The 26,336-nt window shown below is 50.5% G+C and overlaps 1 protein-coding gene across 1 annotated transcript in view; it reads right to left on the reverse strand.

Moving 5' to 3' along the window:
* Window positions 1–26,336, reverse strand: part of Hk1 (hexokinase 1) — a 74,068-nt gene that overhangs the window by 4,484 nt on the left and 43,248 nt on the right. The window contains 13 exon segments of the mRNA XM_036167710.1: window positions 1,289–1,444; window positions 2,407–2,590; window positions 7,002–7,101; window positions 8,205–8,279; window positions 8,281–8,301; window positions 11,329–11,448; window positions 12,263–12,411; window positions 13,815–14,119; window positions 17,734–17,967; window positions 19,860–20,015; window positions 23,353–23,536; window positions 23,636–23,735; window positions 24,469–24,564. Coding sequence (XP_036023603.1) covers window positions 1,289–1,444; window positions 2,407–2,590; window positions 7,002–7,101; window positions 8,205–8,279; window positions 8,281–8,301; window positions 11,329–11,448; window positions 12,263–12,411; window positions 13,815–14,119; window positions 17,734–17,967; window positions 19,860–20,015; window positions 23,353–23,536; window positions 23,636–23,735; window positions 24,469–24,564 — 1,880 coding nt within the window.

The raw sequence follows: 26,336 nt of genomic DNA on the forward strand, positions 1-26,336 counted from the left end.
CAGGCGGATCTTTGTGAGTTCGAGGCCAGCCTGGTCTACTGAGCGAGATCCAGGAAAGGCACAAAGCTTCAGAGAGAAACCCTGTCTCGAAAAACCAAAAAAAAAAAAAAAAAAAAAAGCCAGAAGCTCCCCACAGCAAGACGGAAGACCAGCCTGAAACAAGAGAGCCGCCCCCTCAAAAGCAAGGTGGAAGGAGGGGAGAGACCACCGAGGTCCTCAGGCCGCAATGTGCACGCCGTGGCACAGCACACTCACAGACCCACACTCACACACACAATCTACCATTTCTTACCCACACCGTGGTTTAACTTGGATTCCTCTATTAGCAAGGACGGCCTTCCTTCCCTCGCTTAATGGTCATATCAACTACCGAGTGCGGCCCAAGGCTTTCTTTTCTTCCAGTAAACAAAGAATGGCCAGCCTTTCCCGAGGACTTACAGGATGTGCGTTTTACATGCACTGCATGTATATATAATCACTACTTTTGTCTGCATATGAGACAAGATCTAGCCCCGAATTTCCTATGTAGCTGAGTTTGACCTTGAACTCCTGACCCTCCTGCACCAGGTGTAGACCCAGCTTTCATCGTTACCATTTTAAAGAGGAGGGAATGAGGCTGGGGAAGCCGAGTCACTCACTGAAGCACAGGGGTCAAAGGCAAGGCAGGTCTCAAGGTCAGAACTCTGGGATCTGCACCCCCCACTCCCACCCCATGCTGCCTCTTGTCACACACAAAGCAAACATGTTTTCCTCAAATACTAATTTTAAAAAGACCCCATAGAACCTATATAGCTCGGTTTTGGCTTTTTGTTTTTCTTCCTTTGCTATTAGGCTGTCAGAAACTGGTAGCTTTGAGTGAGGATGCTGGGAATGCCAAACAGAGTGGCCAGTTTGGAAATCATACGGTGGTTCTTCGGGAAATTTAAAATGGAATTACCATAGGGTCCAGCAAGTCCACTTGCCCGAGTATGTTCATCAGAGACATAAAAGCAGGGAGCAAAGGAATATTTACTCTCCCATGTTCACAGCATCATTCAGAAGAGCCAAAAGGTGGAAACACCCCAAGTTCCCAGATAGTAGAAGTAGGAAAACAGAATGTGGTAGGTACACCCAATGGAATATTACTCAGGCCGAAACTTGGGGAGGTTACAACAAGAATGAACCTTAGAAATACTATGCTAAGTGAAATACTCTAACCAAATGCATTCCTATTGTAGGAGTCTGCTTACTATAGTCAGATTCACAGACGCAGAAAGCAAAATGGTGGCCCAAACCTCTCCCTACTCACCTCTCAATCTGAGAGAGAAACTTGGTCTCAAAGATGCCTCTCGTCTTGAGTGGCTCAGAGATTTGTCCCCGGAAGAGGAAGCCTTTCTTGGTGAAGTCGATCAGGATGTTACGGACGATCTCACCCAGGTACATCCCACTGATCATCTTTTCAAACCTGAATGGAGAAGAGAGGCTGCTGAGCAGGGGGACCACTCACCCCAGGTCCAACGGTCACTCGGATCTATGGCTGCCCGTCCAGGGTATGGCCACGGTCACATGCCTGCCCTGTGTGTCCCCACACAGGCAGAGGGGGTTCTAGAAAGCCCTCCACCCTCCCCACACGGATGCCTTCAGCAGTCACAAAAAACACTTCCCGGTGGCACACCCCAGAGGCCCGCCCAGACTGACTCCTGCCTCTTGCAGGCTCTCTTACACCCACCCACAGGGACCCATGGCCCTGGGAAGACAGGGAGCAGGTGTCTTGGTGAGGTCACAGTACAAGGCCCTCAGCAAAGTATTCAGGACAGACTCAGACTAAGCAAACAGCTGAGTCTTAAATGGACAAAAGAAAGATCTTTGATTTCTTTGTTTTTTGGATGGTTTTGCCACCAACCAAAATACTGACTGAGTACAAAGTGGAGGCAAGTTGGGTGGGCCACACCACTTTCAGGTTAAACTGGAGCCGCTTTATTTTCCAAAGGACATGACTTGGACCAGTTTGTCCTGGCTATGGCATTGCATATCCTGCTTCTTGGGAGACTGGGGCAGTCACCTCATTTCTGGGTGGACGCTGGCTGCTCTTTCAGAACTAGTGGCCTAAGCTGCAAAACTTCTGGCAGCCACTAGGGGGCGCAAGAGCTTGCAGTGGGAAGGGCCTCTACCTCATCCACACTAGAGAACAAACAGCAGGGCTTGGCTAACGGGCAAATCAGGCAGTGTGCCCACTGTCACCATCACTTCTGGGTATAGTCCTGCACCATGCCAAGAATCAAAAACCTAAGGTTAGCATAGTACCAGAAGGATGGTGTTCCAAGCCCCCTGCACAGACTCCCCCCAGCTGGAAACACTTCCTCACAGCAACAGAACACAGCCAACGGCATCACCCCAGATGCGGAGCTTGCTCTGAAGGCTGATTACCTTTGTTTCCCGGAGTTCAGGGAATATTCGTCCACCACTCTGTCATAGTCTGTCCTGATGTCATCCAGACACCCGTTGTCGCCAAAGGCACCCCACTCCATGTTGATGCACATCTGCCCCTGGTTCCCCTCCACCAGCTCTATGTTCCTCATCTCTTCCATGTAGCAGGCATTGCTGCCAGTCCCTAAAAGAGAGGGCAGAGGTCAAGGATGGGGCCCACAGCCAAGGGGGTCTTTGCACCTGGAGCTCTGATGTAAGGGTTAAACATTTTAAATTAATATTCATGTAGGCATAGATTTGAATTAAGTATGCCCCATTCCCTCTCCACCAATTTCCCCCCATCATCCACCACTTTTACCTCCCAACTCCATGTGTATCCCCCCAAAATACGCAGTGAACCCAGTTAACGCTACCTGCATGTGCATTAGGGTGGGGCCATGTGTAGAGCATTGGGAACCTCTCAGGGTCCATATCTCCAAAGAAAACTGACTCTCCCTCCCCCGGCAGCCATTGATTGCCAATAGCTCCTCAACTAGGGGTGGAATTCAGGACACCCACTCCATCCATGCTGGGATTTTTGTCTGCCTTGATCTGCCTCGATTTTGCACAGGTCTTAGGCCTGTAGTCAGAGCCTCAGAGTTCATGTGTGCCAAAAACTTTTTCCACAGCAGCCAACTACCACTGGCTCTTCCATATTGACCCCTGAGCCTTGGAGGAAGGGGGTTGGGTTGCTTGCACTCTGCCAACTGAGTTACATCCCCAGTTACACACACACACACACACACACACACACACACACACACACACTGTATAGTTTTTTCGAGACAAGGTTTCTCTGTGTGGCTCTGCCTGTCCTGGAACTTGCTTTGTAGGCCAGGCTGGCCTCGAACTCATACAGATTCACCCGGCTCTGCCTCCCGAGTGCTGGGATTAAAAAGGCTTGCACCACCACTGCCCAGAGGGGTGTGTTTTCTGAAAATGAGCAAAACATCTTTGTTTTCCCAGTGTAACCCTGGCTAGCCTGGCACTATGTTGACCAGGCTGGCCTTGAACTTTCAGCAATCCTCAGGTGTCCACCTCCCATGACACACTCAAACTTTTGATTCATTTACTTTATGCCTAAAGCCTCCCCTGTTGACCTGTTCAGACAGGGCCATACGTATGCTTAGATACTCTTACAACAGAGGGATGTATTGCTGGTGGGAGTTCATGCGATACTCAGACCGGGGGAAACACACACACACACCAGGGGTGTGCACACAGTGGCCAGAGGATTGTCTACTTCCTACCTCACCTGTCACTTACTTTTTCTCTTACAAGGCAGCTGTGAACTATACCTAGTCAACAAACGTCTGAGTGCTGGGGGATGCACCTTGCTTTCCTAAGCAACTGTTCTTTGCCTTGCTGGTACCACAGACGGTCTTAGTTAGGTTTACTATCGAAACACCACAACCAAAAAGCAGCCTTTGGGAGGAGAGGGTGGATTTCAGCTCATCGCTGAGGGAAGTCGGGACAGGAACTCAACACAGGGACAGGAATCTGGAGGCAGGGGCTGATGCAGAGGCCACGAAGGGATGCTGCTCACTGGCTTGCTCAGCCGGCTTTCTCATAGAACCCAGGACCACCAGCTGAGGGACAGTCCCACCCACAATGGGCCCTCCCCCATCAATCACTAATTAAGAAAATGCCCTACAGGCTTGCCTGCAGCCCGATCTCATAGGGACATTTTCTCAGTTGGGGCTCCCTCCTCTTTGAGTCAACTTGAGTTGACTAGCTTGAGTCAAGTTGACATAAAAGCCACCGGGACCCAGCCCTCAGAGACAGGGAGCGTTCCCCTGGGTGCTGCATGGTTCCCAGGGCTCAGCAGCCTCCGGTTTCCATTCTGGAACACCCTAGAGCATATCTTACTTGGTATCCCCGGGGCCCGAGCACAGTTGCAGTGTTAGCCCACAAGGGGCTCTGTAGACAAACTGGGAGGTCCACCTTCACAGCGGTTTGAGTTATTAATGCTTTGAACCGTATGTGTAGACGTGTGTGTGTGTGTGTGTGTGTGTGTGTGTGTGTGTGTGTGTGCCCACGTGTGGAGCCAGAGTTCAACTTGCAGGGTCAGTTGTTCTACTGTGGAGTGAACCTGGGCATCAGACTCAGGCCATCAGGCTTGGCGGCGGGTGCCTTTACCCACTGAGGTCCATGCGGCTAGCCCTCACAGTAGTTCTGAAGTCACAGCCTCAGGCTGATGGTGACTGGACTTGTCTCTGCACAGACTGGAAACTCAAGTCAAGGAGACCTTCCTACACACTCCTGAGCCCATGAAAATCTTGGTTAGGTCTCCAGCCTGAGAGGAGTCTCTCCCAGTACCGGTGGTTCCTTCCGTACTTCTCACCCCGCCCCCTACCCCAAACTGGGCTCCCTTCCCTCAGCCCCTATTCTGCTGGCCATGTTCAGTCTGGACTCCTCCAGATGCCTCTGGCTGTACCCTCCCTATCTACAATAAAAACCTTCCCCTCAACCATACCCTGGAGTGGCCATGTCCTCATTTGTATTCCATTTTGACTCCAGGGTTCTGGAGCGAGGTTCCTGGAGATGCTGCCGCCTATAAACTGCACACACCATCCAGAGCCCTCGGGGATGTGGGTCAGCTTTCACTCGATCCAAAGGTATGCACCCCACCAAAACCACCACCACCTCGATGGCCAGGCCCAAGGCATAGCCCCTCTGAAACACGTAAGCAGAATTGCCAGCTGCTCCTGACAGTACCACTGGATTGTTACTGTTTTTTCGGGTCCCTTCTACCCAAAGTATACATAAGAGGAGGAAAAGGGAACCCCGGAAGTTGGAGATGCAAAGAAAGCCAAAACACATAAATTGCACTTCTGGGCCAGCAGGATTCTGAGCAAAGAGATCTGGTGGCAAGAAAGAACTGGCTGGGTCCTGGCACCAGAACCTCTGGTAGGGCTGCGCTGACAAGGTTAGGCTTGAGCTCCCAGGCAGGAAGGTGAGGCCTAGCCAGGAAGAAAATATGCCGAGTCACCGTGGCTTTGCAGGTTCCCACCTAGGTCCATTCACAGGCACAAGGCTGGGCAGGGCAGGGCTGGGTGGAGAAAGCATTGCCAAACCAAAGGAAGGAGTAAATAAAAGCCTCGGGGGCAGATGCCAAACACCTTCCATGCGGACATGCTTCCTGATCTTCTGTATTAACAGAAATGGCTTAATAATGGATACAAACGCTTTCCTGGCATGGAGGGCAGCCTGCCAGCCCCATCCCAACCTCCGGACACCGGAAGTGACCCTGAGACAGGGGTGAGGCTTTCATGCTGTCCAAGTGGTGTTTGCCAATGTTGGTGACTAAAGGAAGTGTCTGGGGAGGGCAATGGTGAACTTTAATTGCCAACTTGACACAACCTAGCATCAGCAGGAGGGAGGCTTCACAAGGGATGGGCTGCGGTGGGTTGATGGGGCTAAGACCTAACCCACTGCGGGCAGCACCATCCCCTACGGGGCAGGTCCTAAACTGAGTAAGAGGGGAAAAAAAAAAAAGAAAAAAAAAAAAAAAAAAAAAAAAAAAACACCAAGATGAGCATGAGCAAGCCTGTGCATTCAAGTCTCTCTACTCTTGACTATTTCAAGTTCTTGCCTTTTGTAACCTGGAACTGGGAGCTAAAATAAACCCTCTCCCCCCTAGGTTGCTTTTGTTAGTCTGTTTTATTATACCAGCAGAGATGAACGTAGACAGGGCACTTCATTTTTCTAGCAACCCCTGATGCTAGTCAAAGGATTTTCTCAGCTGGGCGGTGGTGGCGCACGCCTTTAATCCCAGCACTCGGGAGGCAGAGCCAGGCGATCTCTGTGAGTTCGAGGCCAGCCTGGTCTACAGAGCGAAGATCCAGGATAGGCACCAAAACTACCCAGAAAAACCCTCCTCGAAAAAGACAGTGTGTGCCTATAATCCTATCACCCATACAGCAAGGTGAGTAGCAAACAAGAGACCCCCACCTCAAGCAAGGTGGAGGTGAGGACCAACATCCCAGGTTGTCCTTGGACCTCTATACACAGTGTGGTACATGCATTCCTGCACACATACTGTACATACACTACATGGACACACCCGTATAGTTTAATGCTCTTGAGGCCCAGGCCTCTGACATGTTAACAACCTCCAGGGCTGGAGTCATTTAGACAGTGGCCCTTCCCAGCTAGGCCATGGTCAGGAGTGGAGATGGTCTCTACTTCCTTTTTCTGCCTGTGAGCCTGCAGCACTGGGGTTCTTCCAGACAGGCTGGTTCAAGACACCCCACTCCATCTACCCAAGACATATGAAGTGTGGTTGTGTGTGTGTGTGTGTGTGTGTGTGTGTGTGTCCCCTTTCCTGGAGAGCTCACTGACTGACAGTCCAGTCATAATTGATGTGCGGCAGCATTATGGGATGCTGGGAAGGGAACTCTGCAGCCTCCCTCCAAGACAGACTTCTAGAGGAGGTCGATAAATGGGACCAAGAGATCAACTGTCTCCCACTAAGAACTGAGCTGCCGGATCTCTACAAACCAGGAAACGCCAGTGTCCTCTTTCTGGAGAAGACACACCTTCAGGACACTTACCTACGATGAGTCCAATTTCACAAGTGGGCTCCTCATATGCACAGGTCATCATGGTGCCCACAGTGTCGTTGACAATAGCCACTACATCCAGGTCAAATTCCTTTGAAAAGAAAGGGACATGAATCTACAGAAGGGCCAGCTGGGCCTGCCCTGAATCCTACTAGTTCATGTTGTGGACGGGGTGCTGCTGGGAACCAGGGTTGATTTCTTGACTGTGTTCTGTACTTTGACACAGAGTAGCAAGACTGCCTAAGTCTATTCCAGCCAACAGGGCATCCACATGTGATGCCTGGGAAATCTGCAATACCTGGCTGGTATGGGCTCTTAGGAACTGCTTCTTTCCATTCCAATGAGTCATTTTTTTTTTTGTTTTCGAGACAGGGTTTCTCTGTAGCTTTGGAGCCTATTCTGGACTAGCTCTGTAGCCCAGGCTGGCCTCGAACTCACAGAGATCCGCCTGCTTCTGCCTCCCGAGTGCTGGGATTACAGGCGTGCGCAGCCGCCGCCACCACCACCCGGCTATGATTTTTTTTTTTTTTTTTTTTTTTTTTAACGAAATTAACCCATTTCTCTCCAAGTTGCTTTTGGTCATGGTGGTTTTTGTTGTTGTTGTTGTTGTTTGTTTGTTTGTTTTTGTTATTTTTTTAAGATTTATTTCTTTATTATGTATCCAGTGTTCTGCCTGCACACCAGAAGAGGGCACCAGATCTCATTACAGATGGTTGTGAGCCACCATGTGATTGCTGGGTATTGAACTCAGAACCTCTGGAAGAGCAGCTAGTGCTCTTAACCTCTGAGGCATCTCTCCAGCCCCTATATTATCCCTTAGCAATACAAAACTGACAAGTGCCCCTTAAATGTTGGTTGGCAGTGACTGGGGGACACTTCTACCACCCCCCAATCACATGCTTTCATGGTGTTCCAATTCTTCACAAAAAAGCAAGAATGATTTTTATAACCCCTCCAAAGGCATAAAGTTATTTTTATTTTTTTAAAAGATTTATTTATTTTATGTATATAGTACTTTATCTGCATGTACACCTGCAGGCCAGAAGGGGGCATCAGATCTCATTACAGATGGTTGTGAGTCATCATGTGGTTGCTGGGACTTGAACTCAGGACCTCTAGAAGAACTGCTAATGCTCTTAACCTCTGAGCCATCTCTCTAGCTCCCAGAAAGTTATTGTTAAAATATTAAATTACCTCTCTCCTTTTTATTGCATCCTTCAGTAAAGTGACTACATCATGGCCCACGCAGTCAGTGGCCTTGAAACCCTTTTGTCCAGGTGATCAAGATTCCCTACAAGAGAAACAGAAGAGAGCTTGGGTTAGAAATCCTTCTATAGTCAGGAGCATCTGGTACCCTCCTTCCCCAGCAATAGTCACTGAGCCTGTGTGTCTAGATACCGTGACATCACACACAATATAATAAAGTGTGAGTGGAACCCTGTGAGCTGGCTGGCCCCTTCCCACCACCTTCCAGATGTCTGCTCTCCAATCCCACTTCACAGATGGAGAAACAGGCCTATAAGGTTGGTTGCTGACCATGTCAGGAAAGAAATGCAAAATTGTGGTAACACTATTACTGTTTAGGCAGACCTCAGGCTTCATAGGACTGAAGTTATATGTTGCTAGGAAAAAGCGTTTTGTGTGTGTGTGTGTGTGTGTAGGAGAGTCATCCTGCTGGATATGGTGGCTGAAGCAAGAGTACCATCCTTAGTTCAAGAACAGTCTAGGGTCCAAATGTTCTAGGCTAGCCTGAGCTACATAATGAGACCTTGTTTTTTGTTTTGTTTTGTTTTTTAAAAAACTCAGACCTCTACCGGGCGGTGGTGGTGCACGTCTGTAATCCCAGCACTCAGAAGGCAGTGGCAGGTGGATCTCTGTGAGTTCGAGGCCAGCCTGGTCTACAAAGCAAGTTCCAGGTCAGACTCCAAAGCTACAGAGAAACCCTGTCTCGAAAAACAAAATAAAACAAAAAAAACAACTGCAATAAACAAAAGTTTAGGGCTAGAGATGTAGCTCAGCTGGTAGAGTGCTTGCCCAGAATGCACAAAGCTCTGGCTTTGATCCAGGGGGTGGCACAAACCAGGTGGGATGGTACACACTCATCATCCCAGCACATGGGAAGGAGAGGCAGGAAGACGAGATATTCTAGGCCATTCTTGGCTACACAAGTAATCTGAGGCCAGCCTGGGCAAAATAAGACCCTGCCTTTGGAAAAAAAAAAAAGAAAGAAAGAAAAAAAAAAAAAGAGCTGATATCTAAAAAGGCCTGGTTGGCAGTATGGGGAGGCTAAGTAGGTGACGCCATCAGGCCATCGGGTCACCTTACTTAACTCTCCTAGTGCTGGCAACCAGGTCTTAAACCGTCACACCTCAGGCCCTTCCCTGATCATGTCTTCACTTGTGCCATGCAGAGCTGCCTACATATCTTCTAGACAGGCTGGTTCCTAGTCAGTGATTCTGCACAAGCCTCTCCATCTGCCCCCAGTACGTCCACCCACCCCTGGCCCTTCCTGCACAGCGGCTGAGTGCCAGCACACGGCTCTGACTCCGGGCACTGGCATAAGCGATCCATCCCTAAGGACAGAACTGTAATTGAATGAAAAAATGAAATCTAAGGAGGAGGCACGACTTCTAAAATACGGAGATGATTCTTATTGCGGACATAAGGGAGAGAGCAGGCAGAGGGGAAGAGTCCAGGCTGAACATGGCCGTTGGACTAAACAGGCCTGGGAGAGGAGAGACGCAGAGGGAGAGCAAGAGAGGAGACACCAACCAAAAGTGGAGCCTGGTGTAGCCAAAATGGCTGAGTTATAAGACATCAGCCTGGGAGGGAGGAAAACCCAGCTCCTGGGAGGGAGAGGTCTAGGATAGGGGCGGTGTGAGAAGTGCTGGGAGAGGAGGAGCCACAGGTACTGAGCAAGACTTGTTTTGTGTTGGAGACCTAACAGTACCCTTTATGCATGCCCACACCTTAGTTCCCAGTGGGCACCCGCGCTCCCAATCTGGGATCCTTTTCATCCTATAGCTTGAGCAAGTGTTTACCAAAGGTCTGTTCTGACAGAGCCAGCCCTGTGCCAGGGCCTATCGGCACCCAGCTCCCTGCCACACACACACAACCAGTCACAAAGAAAGCCACTGAGGCCTGGGGATGAGGCTAGCTGGCAGAGTGCTTTGCCTAGCATGTACAAAGCTCTGGGCTCCATCCCAGCGCGTGTAAATCAGGTGTGGTGGTCTATGCCTGCGATGCCAGCACCATAGGTGGAGGAGGCAGTGGGGTCAAGGTCAAAAGGTCACCGCTAGGTGGCTACACAGCCAAGTTGGAAGGCAGCCTGGGATAAAGAAGTAGAAGAGCCGGGAGGTGGTGGCGCAGGCCTTTAATCCCAGCACTTGGGAGGCAGAGGCAGGCGGATCTCTGTGAGTTCGAGGCCAGCCTGGGCTACCGAGCGAGATCCAGGAAAGGTGCAAAGCTACACAGAGAAACCCTGTCTTGAAAAACCAAATAAATAAATAAATAAATAAATAAATAAATAAATAAATAAGTGGGTTTGGAGAGGAAGGAATAGTGAGCTACTTAAGAAGTGTGCAAAGTTCTATAATGAAGGTGGCAGCCAAGGGCACAGGAAAACAGAAAAGGGTAAGATTCTTTGTGCCCGGAGGTCCCAAAGTTCTCAGAGGAGATGGTGTATAGTGGGTAGCCATTCCAGCCTTGGCCTGGAAGTTCCAACCCCCATTGAGCCTTCAGTAATGGTCACGCCTACAAGGCTGGGCTGAGAAAGGAGGATGAAGACCCAGGATCAAGAGGAGAGGCCTCTCTTGGTTCCAGGACCGTGGACACTGGAGGTAGACCGAGCAGAGTTCTCCAGAGAACACCACGGGACTGTGCCATACCTTTCCCAGACCCTGCAACCTATCCCTTCATTTGTAAGCTACCCCACAAAATAAACCTCCCTTTTAACTACGTGGAGTGGCCTTAAAAATTTCACCAATAATGGCACCTTCATATTTTTTGTGAGGATGGGAGGGTTTCCAGACAGGATAGCTCTGGCTGTCCTGGAACTCTCTCTGTAGACCAGGCTGGCCTCAAACTCAGAGATCTGCCTGCCTTTGCCTCCCAAGTGCTGGGATAAAAGGTGTGTGCCGCCACCACCTGGTCATTTCAATAATGACAGAAGAGTAGAGTCTTAGGAGGTTCTGGAGGCGACCTATGAGACATAGAACACTGTCCCAGACATCTAAGGATAGCACTGAGGTAGGGGAAAACCCTAACCACATGAAGTCAGCACTGTCAGAGGTCTGCTGTCCACAGGAAAGAGACTCACACAATCCAGGCTTGTCTGGTTGCAGGGAAATGAAAAGGTGAAGCCCAGAGGCATCCGGGGGCCTTTGATCCCCATGTAGTCCAGGAAGTCGGAGATGCAGGAGACGATGTGGTCGAAGAGCTTGAAGAGAGAAGAAATGGGTTACCCAAGCTCACTTAGGTTCCCCACTTTCAGCATGCAAATGCGCGCATGCGCGTGCACGCGCACACACACACACACATACACACAGACACACACAGACACACACACAGACATACACACACACACACACACACACAGACACACACACAGACATACACACACACAGACACACACACACACACACACACACAGACACACACACACACACACACACACAGACACACACACACAGACACACACACAGACATACACACACACACAGACACACACACATATACACACACACAGACACACACACAGACATACACACACACATGCACACACACAGACATACACACACACACACACACACACACACACACACACACAGACACACACACACACACACACACACACACACACACACACACAGACACACACACACACACACACACACACACAGACACACACACACACACACACACACACATACACACACACAGACATACACACACACAAACACACACACAGACATACACACACACACACAAACACACACACACACACACACACACACACACACACACACACACACACACACACACACACACACACACAGACAGCCCCTAAGAACTTCCCAGCCATTGGAGTATCATGAGCAAAGCATGGCACAAAAGACCTGATGCTTTAGGGCCACAGGGCCACAGCTACAGTGTTGTGTGGCAGATGTAGCTTATCTCATGGCCACCAATGCCACTGGCCAGGTATATGACGTCCCACCCTCGACAGGTATGCCTGCACAGGTCCACCTTACCTCTTCCCCAGTACCCTGCATGACTTCCACAGGGATGGAGTAGATCTTGTTATGCATTTCCACTGTTCTCTTTTTCCCACTCCGGATCTTCACCAGCAAGACTCGGAAATTGGTTCCTCCGAGATCCAAGGCCAAGAAGTCACCATTCTCTGTCACAAGGAAAGACACACAGAGGAAGCCACAAATGGCTAAGTGCACCTTGGTGGCCAGTGCACCGCCCCCGCCCCCTGCCCACCTGCCCCCATCCTGCATTTCAGGGGCTGCGATGAATGTTCCCTGTGATGGACGGTCTGGGCTAGACTCTGACACACAGTCTGGGCTGGCATCAGAAGGGTGGCCCCAGGAGGGGACTGTTAGCCACAAAGACCAAGCTTCACCAGGGTTACTCACAAGCCCGACAAAAATATCTTGGCTTTCGTGACCCTCATATAAAAAAATGCATAATCTGTATCAACATATGCAATCTAAAAATGGCCAATCTAAAAATCTAAAAGTTTCTTCCTTTCTTCTTCGCAACGTGGGTGTATGGTTCTTGCTACTGGAAACTGGAGGAACCTATTTCTCTGCTTGGGGTTCTGGGTATGGTGTGGGCAAAAGCTGAGTCAGTCCTGGCCTTGGCTTCCGGACCCCGCTTCTACCCAGTGGTAAAGTACTGTGACCCCCGATGGGAAAGCCGTGGCCAGCCCTGACCCTGGGTATCCAGAAAAGACTGAGGTTAGCCTCTCAGCTAACCCCCAGCAGAGCCTGGCCTGGATGAGCAGAATTGCCCGTGGCCACCAGTGAATGGTAGTTGATTTATGTCATCAAATTTGAGAATGGTTTATAGTAAAGCAATACCTATCTGTAAAATGTGTTTTCTACCCCAGACAGCCATTATTCTGAGGATCCACTCAAAAATCTCTTCAATTGCCATAGACCTGGCCTCATTGAGGGGCAGGATGCTTCTCCAACCTGCCCATGGGTGCAAGGCCCCAGGCCTGTCTTCCTCACACATATGCTGCTACTACTTAAAAGAAGAGGAGCCGGGCGGTAGTGGCACACGCCTTTGATCCCAGCACTCAGGAGGCAGAGGTAGGCGGATCTCTGTGAGTTCGAGGCCAGCCTGGTCTACAAAGTGAGTTCCAGGAAAGGCACAAAGCTATACAGAGAAACCTTGTCTTGAAAAACCAAAACCAAAACCAAAACCAAAACCAAAAAAAAAAAAACCAAAAACAAAAGAAGAGGAGTGTATGAATTCTTCTGTTAGTCTGTCTCATGTAGTTGAGGCTGGCCCCAAACTCCAGAGCCTCCTGGGTAGTAAGATTACAGGTGTGCATTACTATGCCCAGCCTCCCATTTTCCAATCTAAAGTGGTTTTACAAAGAGCGCTAGCCTGGGAGGTCTCATTAGAAGAACTCCAACTCTCACACACACACTTGGGTGGGTAAGATTCCAGCTCTTCTCAAATTAGGCATAGCCAGTGCAAAAGCATCCTTGGGAAGAGTCCAAAATGTCCCCTACCCAGCCCCCTTGTTGCTGGGACAGAGGTGTGGCAGCCCCAACAAGCCCTCACCAGTCCCGTCAGGGATGCTCCGGACAAAAGAAGGCAGCATCTTGACAGTAGCCCTGGGGTTCGTCTCCTTCTTCAGCCCCATTTCCATCTCAGCCCGCATCCTCTTCTTCACCTCCATCAGTGTCTGCTTGCTGAGGCGGAAGTGGGCCAGGGTCTCCTCGATCTGCCGGTGCTGCTCGGCCAGGCGGTAGGCCACTGCAGTCACCATGGCAGCCCCCTTGCCACTGCCACTCTCGGAGAGGAGGAAACGCACATCACAGTCGGGCACCAGGCGCCTCAGGGTCTTGTGGAAACGCCGGGAATACCTGAGGGAGGGGAGGAGGTTGAAGTGGGTGTGCCGCAACAGCTGGACCAAGCTGCCTGTCGGGGATATCTAGAGAGCCCCACCCCCCCAAGTCCAGCATGCTTTAACTCCATCCTCTACCACTGCTCTTTCCTTATTCACCCACTATAGAAATGCGCACACGGAAAGGGTGATTATCCAAAACTCCTTATAACAATAACAAAGGGGAGGATCATCTCATTATTTTATGAGTGTTACCCGCACAAAAATTCAAGGGCCCATACCATCCTGGGTGAAGCAGAAGGACTGATTGCCACTGCTAGCTCCAGACCAACCTGGGCTACATAGTTAATTCCAGGCCAGCCCGGGCTACATAGAAAGACTTTGAGCAGGGCGGTGGTGGCGCACGCCTTTAATCCCAGCACTCGGGAGGCAGAGGCAAGTGGATCTCTGTGAGTTTGAGGTCAGCCTGGTCTATAGAGGGAAGTTCCAGGACAGCCAGGGCTACACAAAGAAACTCTGTCTCAAAAAAACAAAAACCAAAACCAAAAATAGGGTTGGGGATTTAGCTCAGTGGTAGAGCACTTGCCTAGCAAGCGCAAGGCCCTGGGTTCGAGCCTCAGCTCTGGAAAAAAAAAAGACAAAATAACAAAAGTGTCGCAGGAGCTAAAGGCAAGCGCTTCAGTCTGAGAAGGGTGAGTGAGCCCCACTGCGGCCATGGCGAGTGACCTTGAGCCAGTATTGACCTTGGGCTCAATGGAGACCAATGCCTGAAGGTGGAGTGCTGGGAAATAAATGGACTTAGTGAGGCTGACATGAGGAACTGGCACTGAGGCAGGGCTCGATAACCCCTCCTGTTTTTATTTTCTCTTGGCTCCTCCCCACCTCCCCTATTAGAAACGCTTAGGCCAGCATGAGGCCCAGAACTCAAGGTTCTGCTGTGTGGAAGGCCGCCTGCCAAAGGAAACAGGAAAAGCCATTTCCCCAAAATACCAGCGGTCATCGCCTCCGAGGAATGGGTTAAGAGTGACTTCTGTTCGCTTTGAAACGTTTTAAACGGTCTCAAGTGTCTAGTAATCCTGAAGTAAACACCTGCTGCCAAGCGCTTCTTTTCTGTGCGCATGTGCTCCTGGATGAGCGCGCATATGTAGGTATCAATGAGTTCGGGTTCAAGCACATGTGTGGGGCCAGGGGTTGACATCAGGTGTCTTCCTTAACTGTCCCCACCTTTTGTCTGTTGTTGTTTTTCGAGACAGGGTTTCTCTGTGTAGCCCTGGCTGTCCTGGATCTCCCTCTCTAGACCAGAGCAGCCTCCAGAGTGCTGGGATTAAAGGTGTGGGCCACCACTGCCCAGCCTCTACCTTATTTTTAAAGACGTGGTCTCTCATGAATCCAGGGAGAGCTCACCAACTGGCTGGACAGCAGGCCCCAGGGATCCTCCCGGCTTCTACCCTCCCCGGGGATTACAGGGGCACCCCACACTGTTACCCGTGGCATGGGTTCTGGCAAAGTGTTCCAACTTTTGTAGCATGCACTGTCCTGACCGAGCCATCACCCCAGGTCAAAGTTACTCTTTAAAATGTGAATATGCAAACAGGAGTTTTGAACACGGCCAATGTTCGGCATAGAAACTCCTCAACCCCACCAGACTGTGTCCTGGAGACTAGCTAGGATGATAGAGCTTGTGCTTTGTGTATTCTACTTACTGCCTGTAGACATTTGTTTTATTTGGTTTTAGACAGAGTCCTACTATGTAGACCAGGCTGGCCTCAAACTCACAAAGATCTGCCTGCCTCTGCCTCCCGAGAGCTGGGATTAAAAGAACGGGCCACTATGCTCAGCCCTAACGAAGTTTTAATGTGACATTATAAACCCTTAGGCTTTCTTGTCAAAAAGCTAGCCAAGAATTCTGCAGAAAAAGCTGCACACAGCAGCGCAGACCTGTGGTCCCAGCTACTCAACAGCAGAGGCGGAAGGACTGCTTGAAGCCTACACTCAGGGACGGCTTGGCCAACAATGGGAGTCCACTTTGTAAGGGGCCCCAAAAGAAAAAAAGAATGGAATGGTTAATTTTCTTTTTCCTATATCTTTAACATACGAAAAATAACAAAACTGTAAACTCAGAAGAGAGAGTCTCCTGACTAGCCCAATGCTCTGGCTCCCCAGCACCCCAGAATACTTCAACAGTATTACATTTGTGTAAGCATCCCTGGTGCGAAGGCTGAGAATCTGCAAGCGGGCGATGTAAAGGCATGCATGAGCTCAGGTCCTACACTCAACATAAAAACCATGCCATCGGCAGAGGTTGTTAAAATTCAACCCGGATTTAGAATTTACTTTCAGCCATTTAAAAAGTTTCTGCCACATTTTCAATGGCCAGGGAGACTTTGGATGTTCAGAGGGGCCAGCACAGTCAACAGGCAAGAAGGCAGCTTAATAGGAAAGCCTCTCCCGGTCTATAGCGATTTCCTCCAACTACGCTCTCTCTGGCTCTCAGAAGCCAAGAGCGGACATGTGCCTGTTTAAAGCAGCAGTGTCTAAGGGGCTGATGGAGTTTATCAAAGGCTTCTGAAACAGGAACACAGATGCCACCTGCCATGGCGACATACACCTATAAACTTAGCATTCTGGAGGCAGAGGCCAGAGGATCAGGAGTTCAAGGTCAGACTCTGCCACATAGCGAGTTTAAGGCCAGCCTGGGCTACATGAGACCCTGTCTCAAAAAGCCAATAATAATAATAATAATAATAATAATAATAACAATAATAACAACAACAACAACAAAACAAAAAATGCTGCCACCTCTCCTATGGCCAAGTTCCAGTTTTCTTTTTTTTTCTTTTTAAGACAGGGTTTCTCTATGGAGCCTAGCTGTCCTGGAACTCACTTTGTAGGCCAGGCTGGCCTCGAACTCACAGAGATCCACCTGCCTCTCTCTGCCTCCCAAGTGCTGGGACTAAAGGCGTGTGCCACCGTGGCCTGGCCCAAGTTCCAGTTCTAATGGGGATGAAGACCCTCTGGATACAATGCAGCCAGGCTGCAGACACACTACACCTCACATTCCTGTCTGGAGAAATCTCTATTGTGGGAGCCCACAAAAGCTTCCTAGTGAGATCTGAGCTTGCTTTACACAACAGGGCTGCATTAGGGGATGGCTTGACCATGTGTGCATGGTCACCAGGTGTTTGGGACAGTCTGCACTTGGCTGTGCTGGGGAAGGTCTTCTGCTCCACCCCTTGACATTCCTTTAAAGCCCTTTAGTAAAGACAGGGAACGGTGGGTTTTGACCCAGGCCCTCCCGAGGCTATCCTGTGTTTCTATCTGTCTCTCTCCTCTATATTTCTATCTACATATTCCTCATCTCTCCCTGATCAAGAGTACCCTGGGGGAAAAAGTAGTGGCAAGCGCCCCCTCCCCCCCCATCTCACCTTGGGAAACAAGAGACCAAAGTGGACATATGACAAGGCACTGAGGGCGGGGTGTCCCAGACAAGCAACTCTTAGCCTTGCTTCCCAGAACCAGGCGCTGTCTTATCTTCCCAGACCACACGCTGGGTGCACAAGTCTGCCCTCTGGAGAAGGGCAGGCCTTGGTCTCACCCAGTGGAGGAACTAACACACACATCGGGTAGACTTACTGTGGATGCGTCTTGTAGAGAGAACCATCCACACCAACCGTGGTCCGAAGCCTGGCGGTACCCTTGTTGTCACGCAGGCGGTTCAAGATGGCCCCGAGTGTGGCAGCCACTAGGTTGGCGGACCGAAAGGAGACGATGGTGCATATGTGCTGGACCGAAACACAGTCATCATCAGACGGTTCCACTCCCAAGCGGGTTAAGATTTCCTTGGCATTTTGAATGCCTTCCTTATTCCTGGGAGGTGAGAGGTCAAACTTTATGAGTTTGGGACCGTGCCAGGCTGTGGAGAGCAAGCACCAGAGTTGGGAGGCAGAGCTGCGGAGGGCAGAACCCACCGTGCAGCCTGGTATGGGGGGAGCACTGTGGAATGCCTGGGGTGGGTACCCGTGCATAAGGAATAGCTGGCTGGTGGAAACACTACCAGGCCAGGCATGTCATGCCCAGCTGTGGAGGGGGAGACCGCACATGTGGCCTGTGAGCAAGTGAAGAGAAAGAACTGTTTCTGCCCGGGAGTTGATGCTCATAGTGAAGGGAAACCTCCCCTCATGGAGGATCTGAGTTGCTTATATATATGTCCAGATGTTTCCTATAAAATTCTAATTTTCTGCGTACATGTTTTGTGTATCTTTTGTTAGTTTTATTTCATTCAGAGGATTCTGTATAGATTGTATAGATTTGCTGTTATTGTACATGGTTTTAAAACTCTCTCTCTCTCTCTCTCTCTCTCTCTCTCTCTCTCTCTCTCACCCCCCCCCTCATTCTCTCTCCTCATTCTCTCCTCTCTCTCTTTTATTTGTAGTGCTGGTCCTCACTAACCAAAGACCCAATTGGCAGAACCCAGCCATGATGAATAAGGCAGGCACTTCCGGACTTAGCCAATGACTCTGAAATTAAGTTACAGCACACACATGGAATCTCAGGACTGGGGTTGAAAGAGAATGAATGACCCATGACAAAGTCCAACACACGACTTCAGCAGAGAATGAGTCCAGCGACGCTCTCCTGGAAGCCTCGTTCTTTAATCACAGAGACGGCTATGCTTAACCTGTCAGGGCCAAAGCAAAGCCCCACTGGCCTGATGTGAATTTCCTGGGACCAGTGAGGGCACACTGCAGGTAACTCATGTGGGGATGGACAGCACGGAGCAGCAAGCTGCTTCATGGCCTTCCCTGGCTCCATGAAACCTCCTGAACTGGGTGGAACACAGAAGCTGCGCACAGCACAGGAGTCCTTTAGATTCGGTGGTCCTGGACTACACCACACTGTGAACCTCTCAGATGGCAGGCCTGTGCCTAACAGTCAAGACGGTGGATTCTGAGTATCCTATGGGATGCCAGAGGACAAAGGGCAGGATGGTATGCTGTTCTTTCTCCTTTTATATCTATTAACCAGTATTTCTTAAATGTGAATTTTAAGGAACATGGCTGTCCACAGGCATTCTCTGAGAACATGTAGATCAGGGAGGCGATTTGGGCTCAAAAGAAACTTTTGGGAATCTTGGGTTAATCACAGTGATCAGGGTTCTTTAGTATTCTAGTTAATAAATACTACAAACTGGTATTTCCCACAGAACGTCATTGACTAGACGCCTCTAGGATCCCTGGAACACAGTTTGGGAAAGGTCATGATGTACCAAGAGGGAATTCCAAGAATCCAGGCCCAGGTCTGATCAGTCCCTTGTTCAACACTGGAATCAGCTGCTTCCTTGAACTGAATCTTACCCAGAGAGGAGGGGGCTGGGGGTGAATGTGTAGAGAGTGAGGGTGGTGGTGGTGGTGGTGGTGGTGGTGGGTGTGTGTGTGCGCACGCGCGTGTGCCTGGTGCCTACAGAGGCCAGAAGTTGGTCCCCCGGAAATAGAGATAGGTGATTGTGAGCTGCCATGTGGGTGCTGGGGACTGAACCAGCTGAGTATCTTGATAGCCCCCAGGCTGTTTCTTAAAGACCACACCAGAAAGATCGTGCAGGGAACCAGCTGGAGAGGCCGTCTGAGGGTGAGGGGAGATGGATCCAGATAACCTGGTACTTGGGGAAAAGCTGCCCCCATACTTGGTCTCAAGAGGTAGCAGTCCGGTCCCCGTCCCCCCTCCGTGCACGCCTTCTTCCCAAGTCCCCAGATGGCACCTACTTTTCAATGGCTGACACGTCACTAGTGTTGAACGTGCCCCTCGTGAGCAGTTCTGGAGTGATGCGCCCTTCAAATAAGAGGCCTTCCTTGGCCATCTTCACCAGGATCAGCCGGACCAGCTCCCCCATGTACAAGCCACTGACCATCTTCTCGAACCTGCAGGGGGGGGGGGTTTCCATCAGTATCTTTTAAGTTCCGTCTGTTCTACCGCTGCCAGGGTCAGCGTTCACAGAGGGGACAGCAGAAAGGCCGAGGGGGCCCGATGCATCTCTCGAGCTCCCAGTCTCCGTGGTAGGAAGGTCACTTGTGATTCAACAACGGACACTGACTCTAGACAGGGTGGCCACCCAGGAAAACGCTCCAGGGCTGGGACAGGTGGGGAAGGCTGCCTGGAGGTAGGAGACTGTTAGAATTTAGATTAGGGGTGTCAGGTGAGAAGGGCCCCCACACAAATGAAGGGGTCACCTCCTAACACTTCACTGTCATCCCCATCACTCCGGCAGACAACCTTCTGGGATGGAGGTGCCCAGCTCAGAAGAGGAAAAATGTCCTCTTTTGGAGGATACGGGAATCTGTTCCCCATGGGGAAAGAGGCTATTGGTGCATTTGTCTTTTGGATAATTTTTAAAAAAATTATTATGTGCTGTGTGTGTGTTGTCTGTGGGCTGGAGTGTATGTGCCCACAAAGGGTAGTTTTGAGGGGCCTGACGGGGATCCTGGGACCTGAACTCGGGTCCTCTGCAAGAGCAGTGTACACTCTTAGCTGCTGAACCATCTCCCCAGCCCCTGTGCCTTTGTTGATCCTAGTCTTGGTACTTGACGATGGTGAAGATGATGTTGACGATGAAGTTGGAGATGACAGGTGTCAGGGATGGCGCTGAAGGACTTCAGTGCACGGTTGCCTGGAAGCTTCCCAATAAATGACATGGGGGCCTGAGGATCATTCTAGTGTGGGAAGGCGGGAGCTCAGAGAGGTCAATTCACCTGGCCAAGGAAGAACAGCAACAGCAGATCTGGCTTTGGAATTTAGTCCCTTCAGCACTGGAGCCCTAAATCTTCACTCTCAGGGTGCAGGAGCTGAGACCTGGAGCTGGTAAGTAGCTCAGATCGACTCAGATGTCTGTCTCTACGTCTGACGGTTTGTTTGTTTTGGAAACAAATTCTTACAAAGCCAGGCTGGTCTTAAGCTTGATCTGTCGCAAAGGATGACCTTGAATTTCTGATTCTCCGGTCTCCACTTTGTGAGGGCTGGGATTATAGGTGTGTGCCGTGAGGTCTAGTTTATACAAGTACTGGGGTTCTGATTCAGGGCTGTGAGCGTGTTAGGCGAACACTGTGCCAACGCTGCTGCATACCCAGCCCCTCATTTTATCCTTTGCCTGCTAAGGATCAGGCTTTGCTGTTGAGGAATACACACTCCTTCCCTACTGGCCTCACCCTACCATCGGGGGGATGAGCTCTGAGTAGCTGAAGGCCAATCAGCTCACCCCACCGCTCTGGCCAAATCCAGGAAGGGGCCAATCCCACAGTGAATGTGGCGAGAGGTGTGACGTCATATCTGAAGCAACCTCTCTGGTCCAAGCACCATAGGGGAGCCTGTGGACAGACACTAAAACATGCCAATCAGAAGACTCAGTCGGGGGGCTCCCGGGGCCTAATAGCATATTTGAGTTGGACTCAGATCCAAGTATGGCTAGTCAGGGACCTGAAGGAGCCCCTCAGTCAAGCAGATCGAGGCCTCCTCTTAAGGGTGGCTGGCTGGCTGGCTGGCTGGCACCCCCAGAGTTGGCAGTGACACAGCAAAACAATCTGTTCCAGTCAGAGCCATCCAGTAGCCAAAGATGCTGCCGGGCCCTCGAGCGCCCGGCCCTGGCCTGTCAGCACAGCACACGGCCTCCTTCCAAACACAGTCCCCATTGTTCCCTGTTCCTGACGGGCCCGGGCAGGCCCACCCAGCTCCAGAGAGTGGATGCTCCCTGGCAGGAAAGCTCCCTCTGTGGCCTGGCTGCTCAGCTACTCCCCAGGCTCCTGTGGAGTCTAGGCTGGAATCCCTGAGCTGGCAGAAGGGCAAGCAGGGCCCGACGGCCAGGCTCACATCAATTCTGCTGCTGCTGCTCCCATCAAGACCTCAACCTCCTCATCTGTGCAATGGAAAGGCAAGGCATGTTCATACAGGTCATGACCGTGAAATCTGGCTACTGAGCGCTTAGGATCTTGCCTGTGTCTTGTGCCTCCTAAGCTACTTTTATATTCAGTTGAGATGGGGTCTCGCATTGCCTAGGCTGTCCTTGAACACACTATATAGCACAGGATGATCTTGAACTTCTGATCTTCTTCTAACACCTCCTGATGATGGGATTGTAGGCATGTATCACTGCACCCAGTTTATGGCATGCTAGGAATGGAGCCCAGAGCCTCACTCATGCCTGGCAAGCAGTCTACCAACTGAGCTACATCCCTAGTCCCCCCAATAATAAGGTGATCAAACAAAAAAAATGTTATTTAACTTTTTTTTTTTTTCGTTTTTTTGAGACAGGGTTTCTTCTCTGTGTAGCTTTCCTTTCCTGGAACTCACTCTGTAGCCCAGGCTGGCCTCAAACTCACAGACATCCACCAGGCTCTGCCTCCCCAGTGCTGAGATTAAAGGCGTGCACCACCACCGACTGACTCTAATACTTTTAATTATTCTATTACTTTACGTGTATGGGTGTTTTGTCTGCCTGTATATCTGTGTACCATGTGTGTGCTCAGCGCCTGTGGAGGTCAGAAAAGGGTGTCAGATCTCTTGGAACTGGAGTTATAGATGGTTATGAGCTGCCATATGAGTATTGGGAACTGAACTTAGGACCTCTGGAAGAGCAGTCAGTGCTCTTAACCACAGAGCTATCTCTCCAGCCCTAAATTAATATATGTAATTGTGTATGTGTGTGTTCATGGGCGCACATGCCACGACACACGTGGAGATCAGAGAACAACTCTGCAGCTATGGTTCTCTCCTACTTTTACATGGGACCCAGGGGTCGAACTAAAGTTGTCAAGGCTCACACACTAAGCACCTTTATCTACGAAGCCATTTTGCCTCTAAAGGTATGGTCTCCACAGCCGCACATCTAACCAAGCAAGAAACAGTAGTCCAATCTGAAGTAGAGCACAGGCTGTTAGTGCAAGCCTGTCATCTCAGCTACTCAGGAGACGCTGAGACTGGAGGGCTGTAAGTTCAAGACCAACCTAGGCAACTTAACAAGACTCTGTTTCCAAATAAAGGAAAAACAAAAAACAAAAACAATCTAAAGGCTGGAGATATGGCTCAGTGGTAGAGTATTTGCCTGGCATGCCAGAGACTGTTGGATCCACACCCAGTGTTACCAACAAAATTCCAATGGGTGACAGCATTGTTGACTACCTGGGTTTATGACTTTCCCCGTCTACCCTCCAATCTTTTGCTAAGCGCTTCCTAAGTCGGATGCGTAGCTAGAAGAGAAAGTCTACTCACAACTGCTTCCCAGGGTTGAGGGACCCCCGGTCTAACTCTCTGTCAAACTCCGTCCGGATGTCTTCCAGGGACCCATCGTCTCCGAAGGCCCCCCACTCCGTGTTGATGCACATCCTGCCCTCGTCCCCTTCCACCAGGTCGATGTGTCGCAGCTCCTCCATGTAGCAAGCGTTGGAGCCAGTGCCTGGGAGAGACAAGGCGGGACGTTGGGACCACACGTGGAAGGGGAGGGTCCCTCGTGGGCTGAACAGAGGACAGAGCTCGGTGGGGAGTGGCGCCCTACCAATGATCAGGCCAACTTCGCATTGTTGGTCATCGTAGCCACAGGTCATCATGGTCCCCACTGTGTCGTTCACCACAGCTACAATGTTAGCGTCATAGTCCTGGGGACCAATAATGAAGAGAAGGTCACCATCAGCTCCCAGAGGGGTGCAGAAATCCCGACCTCAGAGATGAGCTTGGCAGGCATGCTCCAATTCTCACATGCCACCAAGCTAGTGGGTGGCGCTGGCTTCACTGCGGCCAGGATTCAATTAACTGGCTTAGAGAGCAGTGATTGCACTATGGAAATTGCAAGGTCCCCTTAACTATCTGGCTCAGGATTCGTTGGGGGGTGAATTTACCTCCCGGAGCTACATTCCCCTGCAAGCCTCCAGTGGAGAGCCAGAAGATCCACAGAGGGCAGCTCCTTCAAGCGCTAATCCCTGCAGGTTCCAGCTGGAGGGTCTCCGCTGCAGGCCACCTTTGGTGGCGTTTCTGGGAGTTCACATCTGACCTACTCCCCTGGGCTGGGATTCTCACTAGTCCCTGTCAGGGTGTTCAGAGCACAGCAGCAGGTCTGTGCTCCTCCCCTCCCAGCAACATGACTGGTAAGCCTTTTTTTTTTTTTTTTTTTTTTTTTGGTTTTTTTGAGACAGGGTTTCTCTGTAGCTTTGGAGGCAGTCCTGGAACTTGCTTTGTAGACCAGGCTGGCCTCGAACTCACAGAGAACCACCTGCCTCTGCCTTCCAAGCGCTGGGATTACAGGCGTGCGCCACCACTGCCCGGCTTCCGGTAAGTCTTTTTAAGATGGAGATTCCCGCCATACCCGACTCTGCACAACCCAAGAGAAATTACCCCTCGCTTCTTAATGGCCCTGTTCAGCAGCTTGACCACATCTGTTCCTTCCACGCCACTGGCTTTGAACCGCTTTGTCCACGTGATCAGGACAGCCTGTGAACGAGAATGGAGATTGAAATCGGAGCTGAGAGCCTTGGCATCCCCAGGCCTTGGGGGCTACTCAGCCCAGCACAGCGACAAAGCAGACACCTCAGTGACAAGTGGCCTCTACCAAGTCACATTGGAGCCAGAGTGAGTTTGATCCACCACCTGTCTATCCACTTCATGGGTTTCTCTGGGAGAACTTTTTAAAAAATGATTTTTTTTTTGTTGTTTCAGTTTGGTTTTAGTTTTTGGTTTTTGCAAGACAGGGTTTCTCTGTGTAGCTTTGAAAAGCCTGTCCTGGAACTCACTCTGTAGACCAGGCTGGCCTCGAACTCACAGAGATCCGCCTGGCTCTGCCTCCTGAGTGCTGGGATTAAAGGAGTGTGCTGCCGCTGCCAGGCACTGATTTATTTATTTTTATTTTATGTGCACTGGTGTTTTGCCTGCATGTATGTCTGTGTGAGGGTGTTGGATCGGAGTTACAGACAACTGTGAGCCAGCATGTAGATGCTGGGAATTGAACCCGATGTCAGCCAGGCCCCATTCAAAAAGAGCTGGAGAGAAGCCTCAGCAGCTAAGAGTACTTGGTGGAGCGTCCACCCCCATCTGCACGTGAGGCATCCACCATTGTATAGTACGATGCTCATCTCTGTCTGCATGTTCGCAGAGCGATGACAAGCAGGAGAGAGGCGGGCAAGGCTGAGTTCCCAGGAGTGTGCGTGAGTTGGGACTTAGCTTTGCCATACACTTTGTGTCAATGGTTTTTACACATGGCCTTAAAAAAAAAAAAATCAAGGACGGGAATAAAAGAGTTCTGTTCGGCTCTTCTCTCAGTGGGGAAGGCTGCTATAGGCACAGCAGGTAAGGGATGATCATTGCCAGGCTCTGCCCGTCTCCCAGGGCTTATACAAAGAAGAGGGGCCTGACCTCGCTCTGAGAGCCACGCAAGACTGTCTGCACGGGAGTGGGTGAACCTTCACTCTGGAGCAACTGTGACTAAGCCCGGCATTGGAAAGGACCTTGGGGGCCGTTTTCTCCCCTCCCGCCTCTAATGAAACAAGCGTGGTATTGTGGGAAGAACGTGGACTCGGCTGACTAGAGAGACCCAGTCCTTTCTCTAAGCTCCCACCCACTTCCTGATGGGCTGTTATCTCTGTCCTCTGTGGAGCATTCTGTACATTGAGAATAATGGAGCTGGTCTAGATTTGGGCAATGGAGGCTATAGCCTCGAACCCCATCCCAGCCCCCACATCTGTTCCATCCTGCAGGCTCCTGTCCCCAGGAGGATGTCCCTCCTGCCACACCTTCCTCTCCCCTTCAAAGACTGCTTTCTGGAGGCCAGGTCATATCAGCTAGCCATTCTCTCTCAGGGCCTAGCCTGGTACCTATTAAACACTCAGACATCATGTTGGCCACTTAGCGGCCATCTTGGTTATTAGACCAACTGCCAAGTTTCAAAGAGGAACTGACATTTTGAGACAGGGTCTCATGTATCCCACTTTGGCTCTGAACTTGCTATGCAGCTGAGGATGACCTTGAGCCTCTCTGGTCCTCCTGCCTCCACCTCCCGAGTACTGGGTTATGGCTGTGATGGAATTACAGGCATGCACCATCATACTCGGTTTATGTAGTGCTGGGGATCAAACCCAGGGCTTCGTGCACATAAGGCAAGCACTGAGCTGAGTGGCATCTCTGCCCGGCAATTGGGTATTTTGAGAACATATCTTCACATAACTCTTTCTGTAGTAAATGGTTAGAATTGTTCCATTGTTAGTTATAGT

Source organism: Onychomys torridus, chromosome 18, assembly GCF_903995425.1.
Source record: "Onychomys torridus chromosome 18, mOncTor1.1, whole genome shotgun sequence".
Lineage (NCBI taxonomy): Eukaryota > Metazoa > Chordata > Mammalia > Rodentia > Cricetidae > Onychomys > Onychomys torridus.